Source organism: Carassius auratus, chromosome 22, assembly GCF_003368295.1.
Source record: "Carassius auratus strain Wakin chromosome 22, ASM336829v1, whole genome shotgun sequence".
In the NCBI taxonomy this organism is placed as follows: domain Eukaryota; kingdom Metazoa; phylum Chordata; class Actinopteri; order Cypriniformes; family Cyprinidae; genus Carassius; species Carassius auratus.
In genome coordinates, this window is record NC_039264.1 from 23380043 (window position 1) to 23399152 (window position 19110).

Consider the following 19110-nt stretch of genomic DNA (forward strand, 5'->3'; position numbering starts at 1 on the left):
ACATCCTCTCCCCAAATTCTCACTATGTTCCTGTAATGGGAAAAAGTAGTGTATTATATCAGGGATTCCCAAACTTTTTTGTCAGCCAAACTCCTAAAATATTTACTAAGTCCCCATGAGATTTCAAGTTAATATTTCAGTATTTTATAGTATTTTTTGGTGTGGAAAAAATAGCCTTAACAAAAGTATATAAAACTGTAAAACTGTTAGTGTACATCATGATTTTTGTTGTTTTGAAGTAAATTTATTGTCTTCATTGCCATTGCTATATTGTGGCACATACTGACATCTGAAAAAAAATGTTTGCATGACCATATTCTACATCCCTTATCCTACCTAAACTTAAAAATTACCATACTTGCTATTAATAAGCTGCAAGTTATTGAGTCGTAGTTAATGGTTTGTTAGTAGTGAGAACTGGACCTTCAAATAAAGCGTGACCAAATACATTTATATTTTTACAGAGAGAATTACTAGCAGCGCAGCGCAAACACTGGGAGAAAGCTCTTCTCCAGACACTGAAAGAAAAGAAACGGGTATTATCCAGCAACAGCCAGAAGTCCTGGAGTACCTGCATATACCCATACCTGTGTATCCTGGACGATCAGGATTATGTGAACATCATGATTCAGGGTTTAGACAAACTGTCACCCAGTGGTGAATCGTTGCTTATCATGGCGGAGGAGATGGGAAACCGTGTCTACAATTTGTACTCCATCCGGCAGAAGAGCCACAGTCAGATGATCGAGAAGCTTGGGGGTATCTACAACTCGTATTCTGAGCTCCTGGCGAACGACACTGAGGTACAAGCTTTGGTTGGCCAGATCTGACACCTCCACTTTCTAATCAAATTGGCTTTTACATTATATATCACCTCCTGTTTCATCACAGACCAATGGCATGCTGCCACGGGAGTGTTGGGCAAGTCTTGAGATGCAGAGGTGCAGCGGTCCCTCTCTTTTAAGTGACGACACCCTTTGGCCGATGGTTCTGATGGTACAGCTGGGCAGCTTCCTGGTTGACCTGATGGTTCGTGAGCTCAAAATTTGGAGCGACATCCTCAATCCCGCTCAAGAGAAGAAGCTCATCCCTGTCCTTTACCACATGTACACATTCCGCAGCCATCATAAGGTAAGAGGTGCAGACCAGAGGGCCCAGATCATACCCCCAGTGCAATTTGGAGCCAGGCACGATGCAAGAGGTTTTTGTTAGTTTCAGCCCGACACAGCCTGGTCTGAAAACAAGATGTGTTCAGGCATATTGTTGGTGATTTGCTATTTTGAGGCAAGTAAAATACACTGCACCATTGACCAACTAAATCCTGGTCTAAGGTCAATGGCACAGTTTTTTTTTTGTCATTTAAGGAGCACTTTAGTAATATGCACCTATTTATAAATATAAAAATGCTTACATAATGGATAGTGATTGCATGTTTCAGAATTTGACTACCTATTTGCTTGCACACGAGCAGCACCGTTTCCTCTCTGGAGACACGTTCAGTCTTCGCGCTTGCAAATGCCATCGTATAAATAGTGAATCTGCGCAACTGGCTCTTAAAGGGATTGGGAGATGAGACTCTGATTGGTTCATTGCACGTTATGTAATTATCAATGAAGATTCGGGAGGAGCGCATCAGATACTTAGCCTAATCATCACAGGTGGACCACAATCAAGTAATCAATCCCACAGTATAAATATCGCTGACTTACCTCTATCCATTGACGGTTTATCAGCATCCCTCCTCCACCCCATCTCCTCATTTCAAGTTCACTTTACAATATACGGGGAAGGGGGGTACTCTAGGTTCGGGCAATTCCCGAGCTCGCCAAATACGCATACCATACCTCAGCTAATTATATGTAAGCGTGAACTAGTGAAATGCCCAAGACACACCCATTAGTCATTAAGAGAATAGAGACAACCCTTTTAGACCATGCGCTGGCTGCGGCGACCGTTTTTCTAGTCGTTAAACTAGCAAAAGTGGTTTGGACACACCCTAAGTGCACCTACACCTTGCGCTTTAGATCATGCACTTCGATTGCTTAAATACGGCCTGAAGTTATACTAGTTAAAATTCTGCACGTCCCTGAAGTGTTTTTTTTGCTTCCATACTGAAGGCTGTTCATGACCAGACAGTCAAATGACTCTCCATTATAACTCGTGTCATAAACCGTCCATTCCCCATCTAAAAGCTCTCATGGACACGCATGTTTTCATGAATTATGGAATCATTTTTCCTGTGCGAGTGATCGCAGGCCAGCAGAGGAAGACGGATCGTGGCGAAACTAATCTCTTTTTTACTGTCCTCTTAATTGCCTGTCTGATTAACCACCGAGGGATTGCGAAAAGGGGGAGGAAGAGCCCGAAATGATTGGGCGAGATTCCTTTTTGTCCTCAAATCTCATTCCCAACGCTGCTGCCCTGGCTCTTGGCATGCACCGTGGGCTTCAAAGACACAAAGCTTAACTCCCGTTCCTCCGCTGAGCTTGCAGATGGCCTGTGCAGCAGGGAAGAGCTCTCAGTTTAGCGTGTCTGTGGATTATTCATGTGGCATGAATGCTGTCAGGTGGATTTACATTCCTTTTTTCGAGACCTTGAAAATGCCACCTTGTAGCAAGGTGATCTCCATCTTATCTTTTTGAGGTTCAGTTTAGTGGAAGTGTGTCCTGGGCAGATGGCTCTTATGAACATTTTCATATGAATCCAAAATACAGTGCAACAAGTTTAGCTTTATTCATGAACAAATGACTCTTATGAACTAGATCTTTTATTTTTTCATTTAGCTGATGCTTTTATCCAAAGCGACTTACAATTGCTATATATGTCAGAGGTCGCACGCCACATTGGTGTCTCACAGTGGATTCGAACCCTGGTCTCTCAAACCGAAGGCGTGTCTTATCCACTGCACTGTCATTACCCAAATGAACCAGAATCAAATTGCTAAATCTTCCATTAGTACCCATCCCTTCTTATTTACACAAGAACGTACGAACAGATCACGTCAAATGGATCCTGTCAAATTCATATTTTGATGTGTTGAATTTCATAATTCAGCATTCACACCCATCTTGTATCAGGGACTATTTTGTAGCCATTTGTGTGGGTACATGTGCTTTTTGAATACAAGTTGTTTATCCGGCTGTCAAAGATAGTTACGTCTGTTGTGCACCATAAACGCTTTTCCAGCAGCACACATAAATCATCTCTGGTTTATTTGAGTTGGGTTACGGGCCTGCTGGGAGCTAGCGGCGAGAGATGTTTATTAATGTAGATCTGTCACGGCATTTAAGCATTTAATTGTCCATGTTTAACGTCCTTTTTGTGACATGCCTTTAAGGGGATGTCTCGATATTCATTCGCTCTCTTCTTTGGCATCCACCTCAGATTGGCTTCATCAAACCGCATCCTATAGTGACACAAATCCAGAGGGTTGCGATGGAAACCAAACTTACATTTGACTCCTACGTCATGCCCATGCTGTGTCCCCCCATTCCCTGGACGTCCCCAAAGAGCGGCGCTTACCTGCTGACGCCAACCAAGCTGATGCGCTCCACCGATGGAGCCATCCAACACCAACTTCTCCTGGAGAAGAGCCGAGAGGAGGATCTCCATGCCGTGCTGGACTCTCTCAATCAGTTGGGCAGCTGCCCCTGGAAGATCAACAAGCCCTTGTTGGACATCATCATCTCAATCTTCAACGACAAAGGGAACGAAAAGCTCTGCATTCCTCCACCACTGTCCGAAGCACCCGAGGTTCCTCGCTTCAACCTTCACGACCCGTCCTACACTCAGGCCGAGAAGGCCTACATGAAACGGGAGGGAGTCAAAGCCAAGAAGAAGGTGGCGGAGATGCACAGCCTCCGAATGGACGCGCTGTATAAGTTGTCCATCGCCAACCACATGAGGGACGAGATCTTTTGGTTTCCACACAATATGGACTTCCGAGGACGTACGTACCCCCGGCCGCCTTATTTCAACCACCTTGGTAGTGACGTGACCAGGGGGTTGCTGCTGTTCGCCGAGGGACAACCTCTCGGGCCCAAAGGCCTCGACTGGTTGAAGATCCACCTGGTGAACCTCACAGGGTTGAAGAAGCGTAGCTCACTAGCTGGACGCCTGGAGTATGCCGAGAGTATCATGGAGGACATCCTAGACTCCGCAGACCATCCTCTTGACGTAAGCATTTCAATAGCACCTTTACCTGACTTATGCACTAGGAGTTTTATGTTTGGCTACTGACACAACAACAAATGGTTTGGTCAAGTTGTGCAACAGAGTGTATATTGGAGGTCTGCTGTGCATTTGGGATCAGAGTCTCAGGCCAGTGTACCGTATGTGTATGATGAAGGTTCATTGGTTGAGTGTGCAATGAGTGGTGATGATGATGATGGTAATAAATAAATGAGTATATATATATATAAAAAAAAAAATTATTATGTATTTAATTTCAATTATTTAGATTAATTATTATTTAAATGTTATTCAATTCAATCAATAAATTAAAATAATAATTATGAATAATATTAATAATTAATAACTTAACTGGCATTATTGTTATGATTATTAGCTAACTTTCTGACTAGAGTATTAGGCCATTTACATAACAATGATACAATTACTACTGTTAAGAATGATAATTATTATTAGTAGTAGTAGTAGTAATTGTTATATTATAAAAAAAAAGTATTTCAATATTGTATTAAAGGTGGTTATAATGCTGATAATAATAATTTATTGTTATTAATAATAATAAATGTTTTGTTGTTGTTATTAATATTGTTAATATTTTTTTTGTAAAAAATTATAATTGTGTAACTTTTATATTTATTGAATATTTTATTCTTATTCTTATTATTCTTATTAAAAAATATTTAATTATTTATATTATATTAAATATTTATCATAGCACCAAAATGCTTATTGTACAAAAGAAAATAATTTAACAAATCAACTTTTAGTTTATTATTATTACTACCAAAAACTGTATAAGCTTATTTAATTTCTTGATGTTTCATAGTGTTATGCTTAATTGTGTTTAATTTGCATTTAGAATTATTTTCCAGCTGTCTGAGGCATAAAATCAGACCTGAGGTTCATTTTGGGGTCATAACCATACAGTATACAGTTTCTGTGTGTGTATATATATATATATATAATATATGTATTATAATATCATTCAAAATTAGATATACTATCATCCTATGCTATTAAAAATGATACTTATATTACAGGCTTTGGTCTTTAAATTTACTCATACTATTGTAAATATTTTCAGGCCATGTTCAGGTTTTTTTATGGCAGACCTCTGTTCGCTCTGCGTGTGGACCTTCTCTGTACTGAGTACATTCAGATTCAAACGCATCACACTGCAGGCTATGAGCCATGACTGAGCCATATTCTTGTGTTTTATTGAAATGATTGTCACATTCCTCGTTCCCCGAAGAGTCACAGCTCTATTTTGCAGGGTCGCAAATGGTGGATGAATGCAGATGAGCCGTGGCAGGCACTGGCTTGCTGTATGGAGATAGCAAATGCCTCCCGCTCCCCCGACCACACCAAATTCATCTCTTATTTTCCTGTTCATCAGGTACTGAATCTTTAGGAACTGCCAGCATTTGCTATACAGACACTATTACACGGAATTGCTGTTTAGGGATAAGTTGTGGACTTTAAACGGATAGATATATGTTTTCTCTATCTCTCTCTCGTAGGACGGTTCGTGCAACGGCCTCCAGCACTATGCTGCCCTCGGGCGGGATGTGATCGGTGCTACTTCGGTGAACCTCATGCCCTGTGAACTGCCTCAGGATGTGTACAGCGGTGTAGCTCAGCAGGTCAGTCACTCTGCGGCACCAGAGGGCGGCAGTGCGTCTTACAGCCCTCCAGAGCAGCGTTTCCCAACTTTTCCCTGTCCTAAGTTACTCCACAGTTCCATCAATAGGGTTCAGAGGTTCAGAAATGTGTTTTATTTAACCCAGATTATATTGGTTAGTGTCATTTAGCATTTTCATTATATTTATGTAAGCTAATTTATTATATAATGTGATATTATAGTGAACATTATTGTGGTTAACAGTGTTTTATAATTTTTTTATTATATTTAAAATGCAATATTTATATTTGTATTAACTATTATATTGTTATTGCACCTTTTGTATTTTAAGAAAAACAAATATTTAAATGATATCAGCTATATTCTAATAAAATTAGATTATGTAATTAGCAGAATTTATATAATTTTTTATTAAAGTGGTTTATGCACACACACAATTATATATGATTAATATATATATAAAATATATGTATTTAAAATATATTATGATTGTTTTATGTTTATTATTTTATTTTATTATAAATTAAAAATATGTATTATTTATTTATAATATAATTGTTTATTATTGTAACAAAAAATAATTAAACTTTTTATAACTATAGTGCTCATAATTTATATTTTATAGGTAACAAGATTTATAGTAAAATCGAACAAATAAACTGATAATAATATTTAAAAATGACCTTTACATATTATTCAAATGTATTTTTATTTAAATTTTAAATATAAAACTTAAACAAAAGTTAAAAATTATTTAAAAAAAATTATAATAATAACTCACTACACGAGAGCACATCCACAGTCAGCCTTTACCATTTTCATTTTTGTTTATTTAAATTTGTATTTATTTTTTCATGGCAACTTTGAGGCTTTTTACATCCTTTTTTATTTTCCATCAAAGTTTAATATTCATCTTAAATTACTGCAGCTCCACAACTTATGGTCTCAAAGCCCCAGATTTCAGTTCTGGGAAGACTATGTATTTTTTAGAGAACACTATCTAAGATATAGACCTACCTATCGATCTAGGTATATTTTAGGAGCACAGTGTACTCTAAATACAGTGTTGTACCAGTCTTGCCAGAAACATCGGTTGCGCTAACCTTAGCTGAAGGGTAGATAGCAGACATCTCAAGGAGCTCTGCTGAGTCAGGGTTTGGCCTGAACAGCCTCATTGTTCCTCAGTAGTTGACTTCAGACCTTCTGTTTCATAAGGTAAGCTCTCAAGAGCCCCAATAAGACGGTCAACACCTGCCCCTCTCTCCATGCAGATTAAGATATTTATAGTTAAGTGAGGGACAATTGTGATATTTCTTTTATTGTTATCATTTTATTTCTGAATTCCCCCTCAGGGGTCTTTAAAATAAGTTATAGATACTTATTTGTTCTCTCTCTCTCTCTCTCTCTCTCTCTCTATATATATATATATATATATATATATATATATATATATATATATATATATATGTATTCAGATGCAAAAGTCTCTAAGTGCCATCTGAAAAGTTCTTCTAAAGATTAGCATTTTTTTTCCCTCAGGCTCCATTATATATAAAGTAATAATAATAATAATAAATGTAGCAATATTTATGGATTAAAATTTGCAATATTTCTTTTATGCCAAAAATCATTAGGAATTTAAGTAAATATCATGTTCTATGAAGATATTTTGTCAATTTCCTACCATTGTTATATATCAAAACTTAATTTTGGATTAGTAATATGCATTGCTAAGGACTTAATTTGGACAACTTTAAATGCAATTTTCTTTTTCTCTTTTTTTTTTCTTTTTTTTTCTTTTTTTTTTAACATATTTAGATTTTTGCACCCTCAGATTTCAGGTATTTAAATATTGTCCTTTCATAACAGACCATAAATCAAAGGAAAGCTTATTTATTTAGCTTGATGTATAAATCAATTAAAAAAAGACCCTTATGACCGGTTTTGTGGTCCAGGGTCACAAATAAAAAATAATTTATTTTTAATTTTTTTTAGTATATTTAATTTATGTTGTAAATATAATAAAAAATAATACAACTTTTACTTTTTATGAAATATTACAATATAGGACATTATAATGATGAAATAAATATAATAGTGTTATCTTGTTTTTATTATATTTTTTTATATATAAAATGTAATTGTTAATATGAAAATGTTATGTTTATATTAACAGTTTATTTATATTTGACTTCAAAAATATATTACATATATTTATATAATAATTATATAAATATCTTTATTTAATATTTTTTTTAATATATTGTTTTATAATATATAAAATATTATACATTGTATATATAAAATATATAAAAATAAAAAAATATATATATATATATATAACACTAGTCAAACTATATGATTAGGCAGTTGTTGGAAGAGTTCCCTAGCATAACTGGGACTAATAAGTGTATTGATGTATGGATTCTCAGAAAGGTGCACTGTCCCGTGTCTCATAGGTGGAAGAGTTCAGGGCTCGGGATGCAGAGAAGGGTTTGAAGATCGCCCAGGTGCTGGAGGGCTTCATCAGCAGGAAGGTGGTGAAGCAGACGGTGATGACTGTGGTCTATGGCGTCACGCGCTACGGGGGCCGTCTGCAAATCGAAAAGCGACTGAAGGAAATCGATGATTTCCCTAAGGTGAGGCTCATTGCACTTTACTTAAAATTATCATAGATGGAGTAACAAACTGCGGGATGAAATATGACTCAAGAGTTTTCCTTGTGAAACAAACCTTGTCCTGCATGATGTTTGCATGGTTGTGGTCGGATCCATATTTTCCAGCCAGAACCTGAAGCAGAAACTCTCCCTGATTTATTATAGCCACTTTTTTGATGGAAAAGATCCTCAATCTTTTGCAGCCACATCTCAGGTGCTTTAGTCATATAAAGTCCTCTGTTATCTCCATTATTTCTAGTTATGTAACCTTTTCTTCATCTCGACTTAAAGGTGAAGATAAGCTTGGTAATCTTGCTTTACATCGCAGATTACGTGAACTAAAGATTTATTTCCCCCCGTGTGCGTCAGGCTTGATTTCCCCAAGTGCGGTCCTCTGTGGGCAGCCATAGAAACAGGTGACGCTCTTCACGTCTCTCTTAAGCTGTGGAGAATGAAAGAGGAATTATCACCTATAGAGTCAAGGGATCTCATCTCCACATTCTGCTTGCTAAAGCAAAACTTTTGATTGTTGAGCTTAAAGGGTTAGTTCACCCAAAAATTCTAATTCTGTCATTAATTACTCACCCTCATGTCGTTCCAAACCCTTAAGACCTTTGTTCATCCTCGGAACACAGTTTAAGATATTTTTGATGAATTCCGAGAGCTTTCTGACCCTTCCATAGACAGCAAGTGTCCTAACATGATCAAGGCTCAGAAAAGTAGTAAAGACATCGTTAAAATGATCTATGTGACATCAGTGGTACAACCATAATTTTACGAAGCTACGAGAATACTTTTTGTGTGCAAAATAATAAAAAAAGACTTTATTCAACAATGCGTCACGTGGATACGTTTTTTTACGTTGTCTGCGCTTTTATCTGAACATAAACAACGTATCCGCGTGATGTCCTTGCCACACTTCTGAACCTTGATCATGTAAGGACACTTGTTATCTATGAGGGGTCAGATAGCTCTAGGAATTCATCAGATATATCTTAATTTGTGTTCTGAAGATGAATGAAGGTCTTACGGGTTTGGAGTGAGTTTGGAACGAGGGTGAGTAATAATAACAGAATTTCATTTTTTCATAATGGGATACAAATAAAATCCTCAAAAAAAAATCGTCAGAGTTGGGTCTAACACGGTTGCATATGAACTACCAGTGATGGAAGTGAATTCTGATTGGCTACCCGACATAAAAAAAGCCATTTAAAAATATTTACTCCGCAAACATGGACACCAACGTATATTTAGCTACCTGTTATCTGCAGTGTTATGTTCTTTTCTCAGCCTCGATGATAACACTATAAGTTGTCGTAGGAGATGTAGTCATGCTCTTTTAGTTGCGAAAATTATGCATTTACATTCCATCTCTGTTATCACGAAACCCACAAAACACAAGAAAAACAGCTCTGAACACAGCGTCCTTCCCTTCACTGGTTTTTGATGTTTATAAATGCCGCAGATAAAGACATAGCAGTCCCTGTTGCCGGTGTGAATGCAATAAGGAAAATAGCCCAAGGGAGAAATTGGTTCTCTAGGAACACACCTTGCTGGCTAGTTCCTAGAACTGAGTTATAAAACCACGTGGTGCAAAAACCCCTAATGTGCTGTTTTCAATCCACAGGACTACATATGGGATGCTTCACATTACCTGGTGAAGCAGGTGTTCAGCAGCTTGAAGGAAATGTTCACAGGGACGAGAGAAATTCAGGTACATACTATCACATTCCCTTAAATACTTTTGGGACTGTTATATTTTTATCTTGTGTGGTCACATTTACCATTGTTCAGTGAATTTTCGCAGGTGGAATTCAGGCGAAAGATTTGCCCATGCAGATTATGTTATATTATATTATCCAATATGTGGATTTGTCTTATTGAACAACAGAAAGCTGCTTGGTTTGAAAGTGACTTTTGTGTAATCTGCGCTTCATACAACAAACAGAATAAACAGTTTTTATACAAATTTCTCAGAATATAATATAGCTGTTGGTTTTAGTTTTGTAACGAAAGATTAACTGAAAATGAGCAGAATCCAATAGCAGTGTTTTATTAACGTAAACTTGAAAATCAGGGCACAAAAAACAGGGGTAATATGACTACTAAAAAAAGATACGCCCGGAAACATGAACAAAACTAAACTACACACTAAATGCTCACAAAACAAGATCACAAAGACATTAGATGTTACATTTGAGTGTTTTCTCACTACTGAGTTATGTATTAAATTATAGAGTTTAAATAGATAGAGGTATATAGAGGTGATATATTTTTCATGGCTGTCTAGTGTTATTGTTTTTTGCTTGGATATTCATGTTTCATTTATGAATCCTTTACAATATTTTCTTTATGAAAAGCTAATTCTAAGATTAATTTGTGCCCATTTTCACTATATTTTAGCTCATTTTAGAGTCATTTTTCAAATTTATTTCTTATTTCAGTTGAGTTAACAAAAATGTTTTCAGTTTTTAGTTTTTCAGTTTTCTAGTTTTTTTATTTATTAACACTGACAAAATTGTGGCTGTCAGTTGAATAAATATTTTAGTCCAATAAAATTGCATGATTAATTTATCACATCACTTCTACATCACTGTTTGATATTTTTATTATTATTTATCAAAAGTGACAGTAAAAAATTTGTTTCAAAATCATTTGATTTCTATTGCAAATAAATGTTGTTCTTTTAAACTTGCTATTCATTTAATAATCTTGAAATCGCATATCATATTTATACCAAAGTATTAAGCAGCACTGTGTTCAACATTGATAATAATAATAAATATTTCTGGAGCAGCAATTCAGTATATTTGAATTATTTCTGAAGGATCTTGTAACACTGAAAACTGGAGGAGAGTAATGATGCTGAAAACACAGCTTTGCATCACAGGAATAAATTACGTTTGAAAATATATTTCAATAAAAACATGCATGCTAAATTAATAATAATATTTTTTTTAGTATTTTTTACCCAATTATTTTAATCAAATAAATCCAGCTTTGGTGAGAATATAAGAGACTTCTTTTGAAAGAATCCTAATGACCCACAGTGGTGTTTATCAATGGTTTTTAAATAAAACCCCACACTTGATTCTTTTCCTTTTTTTTTCTTTTTATTGAATGAAAAGATTATTTTTGTGAATCACCAGATATAGTTCTCCCATGATGCAACTGGCTGCGGCTCATGAATTACAGTTGCAGGAAAGCGAAAAGGAATGAACGTCCCTGGTGCAGTAGATCAAGGACCAGCCGCTCACTGTCTCCTGTTGCACCCCCTGGGGAGACGAGCAGGCAGGCGAATGTGAAATATCCCCCACTTTGCCTACAGACACAAGCAGCTTCCTAAATAGGTCGGAGCCTCGGGAGGGGAGACAGTTGAGACCAGGTAGTTGATCATTCCCGTTACCGGCAGAAGGTGATACTGGAGTGGAAAATTGGGGGGCGATGTGGGCCACAGTTGTTGGTGAACGCTTTGATTAATGGAGCCACTTCAGGCCCAGCCTGCTTCCAGATGAACAGGGGAATTTATCTCACACAAAGCGTTTTTAGGGAGAGCACTGGGGACTTTGCGAATGTGGCAGCCGAGTTGCGCAGCCAGCACTGTTGCTGCAGATCAGCAGGTTTTTTAAAAGCTTCATCTCAGCAACAACTTCCCACCTGTGTGTCTGGATTTTTCCAGATAGCACAGCCGGAGACTATTTTATTGCAAATATTTATCGCAATTTTATCCGATGAAGACAAAGCGTCATGCATAGGGTTTTGGTTTCAGTTTATCTTGTTCAAATCATAATGCAAATTTGGTTTGGTTCTAAATCCTTAATGTATACAAATTGTGTTGGATCGATTTGATTGACACTTCTGACTTTTATTTGTTCTCTCAGGAATGGCTGACGGAGAGCGCTAGGCTAATAGCTAAGTCTGGGAGGACGGTGGAATGGGTCACGCCGCTGGGGCTTCCTATCGTTCAGCCCTACCATCGAATAAAGAACCAAACGGTAAGTGTCTTAAAATTGACTTGCTTACTTAACTACTTTACCATTTTAAACAAACTGGGCCACAGTTGGACCCCTGACCCCTTATGGGCCTCCATGGTTAAATTATGCGCAAATACACGCTGAAAATGAACGTGGATTTGTGCAGCTAGTCAGTTAACAACGGCTCTGTGTAGTAACAGCTTCTCTATGGGAAATCACGCACCTGATGGAATTTACCGCTGATTAGAAAACCGGCTTTACTGACGAGATGCGCATAACGATTGGCTGATCTTGATCGGTACACCCTTAATTGTTAGATTGTAGGTGCCACTGTGGACTATTGACGTAACCAGTGTTGTGGCTTAACAACGGTATCACCGTCAGCACCATCTATCGCGACAAGCATACTTCAAATCTAATAATTTATTTAAATTTTAATAATAGTGCTCAAACGTATTTTATTCTTTCAGAAATTCAGTGTTGCATGTTTTAATTTTTTCTGAATTGTGTGTTTTAGGATTTAATAGGAATGTATCATCAAATTATTGGATAAAACAAAAAATTATTTATTTAAAAGAGTAATTCCTTTTCATTTTTGCTAAACAAAGTGCTGCAAATCTACTGAACAGTAGCAATTCGTATTCCTGTCATAAGTTCTTCACGTTCTTCAACCAAACTTATATTTGGCAGGTTGCAGTGAAGACCTTTGAGTTTCTGTTTGTATCTGACAATAGTAATCAAATGGGGTCAACAAAATCCAGTCATTTCAATAAAAATCCAAACAATTGATAATTATGTTTGGGGATGAGAGATTTCCATAAACGATTTCACAACTGGTTCGAGCTGGTCATGCAAATTTGCCATGTTGCTTTGTGTGAGCTGTCATACACATCGACACAATTGATAGTAGAAAATGTACATTTTTGCATGCAAAATATTGCTAATGTGACCACACCTGAAGGCCGTTAACTCATTTTGTTATTTTCAAGTTGCCAATTTGTACTTTGAACAGGTACTAGATTGATTCAACATTTTCCCTTTTCTGAAAGACACAAAAGCTTTCATTTCATCATCTCTGAGGTCTTTCACTGTACTTCCTCAGCAGAATTCAGCAGGGAGTCCGACCTCTCTCTCCGCCCAGCAGGCGCACTCTTTCTCACTCTCCATCATGGCATAGCACTACTTGTCAAAAAGGTCTTGTGCAGCTGGAAGTAAAACAATGAAGTAATGCGGCAGAGGTTTTGCATGCAGACGGCCTGCGCTGCTGTCAGATAGCATCAGCAACAGAGCTGAGGCGGCACAGCGGTGGCCTGTAGTGCAAGCCGAGTCCCAGCAGAGAGCATCTGGCAACCCGTCTGTGCCACAGCCGCTGAGCATTTGCTGCTGTTGCTGGGTGGGGCTTAAGGCCTAATACTTGATTTAGGTCTTATACAGCCTCTTTTTTTGACACTGGAAGTTTAAGCTAAGTTGCATTTTGAAGAAATATTAAAAAATTTAATTTATTATACTAAAATGTTATAAATCAGGTGCAAGCAGTTTTGCATAAATAAAAAGAAACATTTTTATTTATGCAAAACTGCATGTACCTTATTTACGCAAAACTGCTTGTACCTGATTTATTCTTAAAAATGCACTGGGCAAAAAGCACTCATAGCTGAAGAATCTCTCGTGTTTATATCATACTCAATGTGCTGACATTCTTTTCAGCAGTGTTTAAATGAATATGCAAACACTGGCTTATATTTCCCTGCCTTTGGAAGTCAAATGACTTTACAACTGGGTACAGCTGATGTCATCTGGACCTGAATAACAAGGGTGTGTCTGTTTTCTACTTCATTCCTGTACAGTTTTGAAGAACGAAACCATTCCTCCTTCACCCCTGGAATACGTGTAATGTCATGTGCCTGGCCTTTTCATTTTCATCCCTCTGGTTCACGTATCCATGCTGTGGAAATAATGTGTAATAGCACCCTAATGGCCTGTGTTGTCCTCAGTGGGGTTCTGCTGTTGAAAAGGTTCCATTTGTTGCCTCTTGCTTTGTAAAAGTGTCACTTGCCCTTTTCCAAATGCTTTAAGATGTTGACTTGTAAGTCCAGCACCTAAAGTGAATACAATGGCATCTTTTCTTGTATTATTATTAATAATACAAATGTTGTTACAATAACAGTTAATGCATTTTAAAGTAATTGTTCTATTGAATATTTAGTAACACTTTAGTAATTCCCACTATAAACAAGTTGCTCATTAGCATACCTATTGTATTTTTAACATATTGGCTGTTTATTAGCACTTATAAAGCACATATCTTCCTGACTATATTCTACATTTCTACATCTAATCCTACCCAACACCTAAACTTAACAACTACCTTACTAACTATTAATAAGCATCAAATTTAGTGTTTATTGAGGCAAAAGTCATAGTTAATGGTTTGTTAATAGCAAGAATTGGACCATAAAATGACAGAATATTGTATTTATTTATTTTATTTTATTTTTTTGTAAAGCAATTATTGTAAAAAAATATTTTTTAGGATTTGTTGAAAATCTACAGTATATGTCAGTTTAAATTTGAATAATAATAATTTTCATAATATTTTAAATAATGTTTTTTTTTTTTTAACTGTTAAAACCAGTTTCCATTAGAATTTAAAATTAAAATTTTGCTGACATTTGACTAAATCTCTACTGCAGACTGTACTGTCTGGTCCTAAATATCATTACCCACTTCCACGAATGTAGGTCATCACATTTTATTGGACTTTTATGGAATTTCTGATGAAGGTCGTCATTAGCGGCCTCATAAATTCTTCACCGTTTCAGCCCTTTTCTTTTACCGAGCAGGAGGTGTGAAGGCAGTTTACTCATTCTACTCCTGCGAATGCTGACTGTTTGATGACAATGTAATTAATGTATTCAGTGCTTATGTTTCAGCTTTATTACCATCATATTCAAATTATAATGGTTCACTTGCTAAATTTAGCATGAAAGCATTGGCCTAGCTGAAATGTATGAAGTTTGACAGCTCTTATGTTCCTTTTTATGTACCTTCCCTCAAAGACCTGAATAACCCTCTTGCATGTTTTACTTTAATGAAGGGATGGATGCATCATCCCAGCATTTGAAGGTGGTTCACGTTGTGATGTATTACGTAGGCCACCAGGTCCATTAATACACACATTCTTCATGAATTGCGCACCATTTTATCCTCAAAAGACGGTTGTTGGGTCAAGGTCAAAGGTTGATCATGTGCAAAACCATTTAGAGCATTATAGTGAGTCTATATTTATTTCACCTAGCTGCGGAGACACATTAGGCGATCACACCAGGGGTTTGCAGTTCCCCTGTAAATGTCACACTGACCAGATTAATGTGGCACCATCAAGACCCCCATTAATCACCTCCGAGCCCCAGCTCTACCTCCACCTGTTCGCCGTACAATCCCCTACATAGATGAACCTGCATGATGGATCTTAATGACCCTTAATAGTGTTGTGTAAAGGATGAGTTTTACTCATTAAAACAATCCTTTTTGCTTAATAATCATCACTGGTCTTGCGCTCACCTGAAAATGGAAATCTTTCACTCAGCTTGTTTAATCATAACTCCAGAAGTGTCAGCCAAAACTTGTTTTAATGGTTTATGTTAGAAAGTAGTTTTAAAGGAATAGTTCGCCCAAATATGAAAACCTCGTCTTCATTTACTCACCCTCATGCCGTTCCAAACATGTATAAGTTTCTTTGTTGAACACGAAAGAAAATATTTTGAAGAATTTTGAAGAACCAAACTGTTGTTTGTCCCGATTGACTTCTTTAATAGTCAGATAAATACTATGAAAGTCAATGGTGACCATCAATAATTGTTTGATTACCTGCATTCTTCAAAATATATTTTATGTTCAACATAAGAAAGAAATTCGTACGGGTTTGGAATCACAAAAAGGTTGGGTAAATGATGACTACATTTTCATTTTTGGGTGAACTGTCTTTTTAATAGTGTAATCCTTGTAAAATTTGAATGGTTACTCCAGCCCAGTAGGGGGCAGAATGCTTCTTCTGGTGGTTTGTGGTCCAGTATAATAAATGCATTGTAATGTAATTTCTATGTTCGTTAAATTCTTTAAAAATCATGCTTGTAATGACATGAGGGTGAGTAAATGTGTAAATGGCAATTTTTGGCTGAACAATTACATTACAACCAACAGGTAGGTGGGTTTTAGGTCGTGAGTAGTTCATTATGTTATTATTATTATTAGTACTATATGTTACACAGACTTTTTAAGCATTTAGTCAAATTCCCTAAGGCTTAGATTAAGGTCCATGCTAGTTTTCTTTCCACTGGATATCCTGCCACAACCCAGTAAAAGAAGCTGCGAACGCTGTTTTAAGTTTACTTTAAAATTCACCATTAAAAAGAGTTGTTTTCAAGAATTATTAAAAAAGTGGTTGGAACTATTGGACAAGTTATATAAATCTTCTCCCACATAACCTATCTGGGTGTTTTTCTTCTGCTGTGTGACTCTTAAAAGAAAATCCACATCAGTATTTATCTCAACCCCCTACTTCAAATGTGATCAAGGAAACGTTTTCTCTTGCTGCATCAATGAGACACTTCATCTGAGGTCACCTCTCTGTAATTCAATCTCTTGCAACCCACCCTTGATCTTTCTTTACATGGGAAATGGCAAATTAAGTAGATGCCAGGGAAATGGGAGTGTTGTGCCGTCATAACAAAGTAAACAAATAAGCCAGGGTGAAATCGGCAGTATTTATTCAGTCACTGTGCAGCACTGTGTCTGTTGATAGGGGAAAGGAATTACACTTGGGAGGGAACCAGACTTGGGATATGCATCAGTAAAGCTCGCTAATGTGATTGTTTGTTGTTAATCAGTTTAGGGGTCACTTTTGGAGGCTGAAATGTTTCTTTCACAGGCTATATGTCAAGTTGAGAAAAAACAGTCTGGTTTTTCTGTAAGGAAGACAACCAGCAGGGATGAAAGCCTTGGGGAATCATTTGTCGCCTTTGCTTTAATGGCCAAACACTTGCGGTGTCCTTGGAAAAAGGGGAAATGTGATTTCCCTTGGGGCTCTTGTGGTGCTCTTTTTCTACAGTCTGATCCCAAAAGGAAGTCAAGCCCCACTGCAACTCGTATGACCCAAAACGCTACTTTTTTGATCTCTACATCCTGCTAATTGGCTAAAGCTGAAGTTTTGCCTGGTTTGAAAGTCAGATCAAAAACGAGGTGCTTTAATATGTGCACCACAAGATTTTTTTTTATATATATATATATCAGAAAGATCAGGGCTGTGCATGGCAGCAGAGCATGAATCATCCATTTTAATTGATCCTTCAGCAAAACAGCAGTTGTTTTTGTAGTAGCGTTGATGAATACAGTGGATATTTCAGGAGTATTCCAAGGGGACTTAACCAGGCAAGAGGTCACCGGTGGTATAAAGCCTCTCTCTTGACGATGCTAAAAGATTAGGGAGTCTTACTTTAAGGCTGAATGTGTTCAATAAAAGAAGTGGCAGCTTTGTGGATAGCTGGAATCCTTAAAAGCTAGCTGTTGCCCTGCTGGCATACAGTATAGGATGCTCATGCAGGAAACTGGTCAAATCCCAACCGCAACTTGGCTTGATCCCATTCCTCTGTGCTTTCTTTATCATTATCTGTCATAATCTCTACTTTCAGTCCCAATAAAATGGCATAAAACTCTTCATTTTGGCTTTTAGATTCATGTACACCTTTGTAATTGAATTCTGCAATAAAGGATACTACAGAACAAGTGAAGGAGATACAGCTGCTCTTTTGCAACATGCTTTCTTTTCAAGAACAGGAAAAGCACAGGCAGCTGTCCAAGCCAGGAGTCTTCGCACTTTAGATAGGAATCCCTTTTCCAGTGTCTGGGCATCGTGCCAGCTTGACAACATGGCTTGCTTTGGTCTTGTCTTCCCTTAACAGTAGTTTTAGTTGCACCACCAGAACCAGTGGATCAGGAGTATATTGCAAGTCCTGTTTTCCCCAAGTGCTTTTGAGGATGCACATTGAGCCTTCACGTGCCAGAAGTCCTGGCCCACCCACATCACACCCCTCAATGTCTCCTCGGCTTTGTTGTTCCTGTTAATGACCATAATGGACTCATAAATCATTGCAACTGAAAGGCCACTTGTGTCCACCAAACACCAACCCCCCCCCCCCCCCCCCCTTGACACAATTGGTGTACCCCATTCCAAATCAGAAATCCAAAATGGACTTTTCACTTCATCTTTTTCCCAATTTTGCCCCTTTCATGTCCCAGTGAACCTGCACACCAATTACCAGCAAAACCTTTTACCTTATTGTCCCCGTCAGCACTTTCTATACATTTTCTTTTTGTTTATGTCCATCTGTCACTTTCTGAAACTTCATTCCCTGTCATACTGCACTTCTCCGTTGAATTGAGCTGCATCGGGATGGCCTCCTGGGGCACCGTAGAGACTAATCAAAGAATTAATGTGATGGAAGCACCCCTGACGCTGACAGTTCCTATACCGAGAGCAGTCACTCACTCATGGATTGTAGCCCGACCTTATCCTCTAGGTGATAGACGCCAACCTTTACTAAGGTTAAGCTCCTGTTCCTTAATGGCATTGTGTCAATATTAGTGG

At 37.4% G+C, this 19110-nt stretch overlaps 1 protein-coding gene across 1 annotated transcript in view; it reads left to right on the top strand.

The window, feature by feature from the left end:
* LOC113040069 (DNA-directed RNA polymerase, mitochondrial-like) overlaps nt 1–19110 on the top strand; it is a 48476-nt gene that overhangs the window by 14614 nt on the left and 14752 nt on the right. The window contains exons 7-14 of the mRNA XM_026198317.1: nt 465–803; nt 892–1131; nt 3385–4176; nt 5465–5587; nt 5712–5834; nt 8293–8472; nt 10118–10204; nt 12372–12485. Of these exons, the coding sequence (XP_026054102.1) occupies nt 465–803; nt 892–1131; nt 3385–4176; nt 5465–5587; nt 5712–5834; nt 8293–8472; nt 10118–10204; nt 12372–12485 (1998 nt within the window). The remainder of the gene's footprint in view (nt 1–464; nt 804–891; nt 1132–3384; nt 4177–5464; nt 5588–5711; nt 5835–8292; nt 8473–10117; nt 10205–12371; nt 12486–19110) is intronic.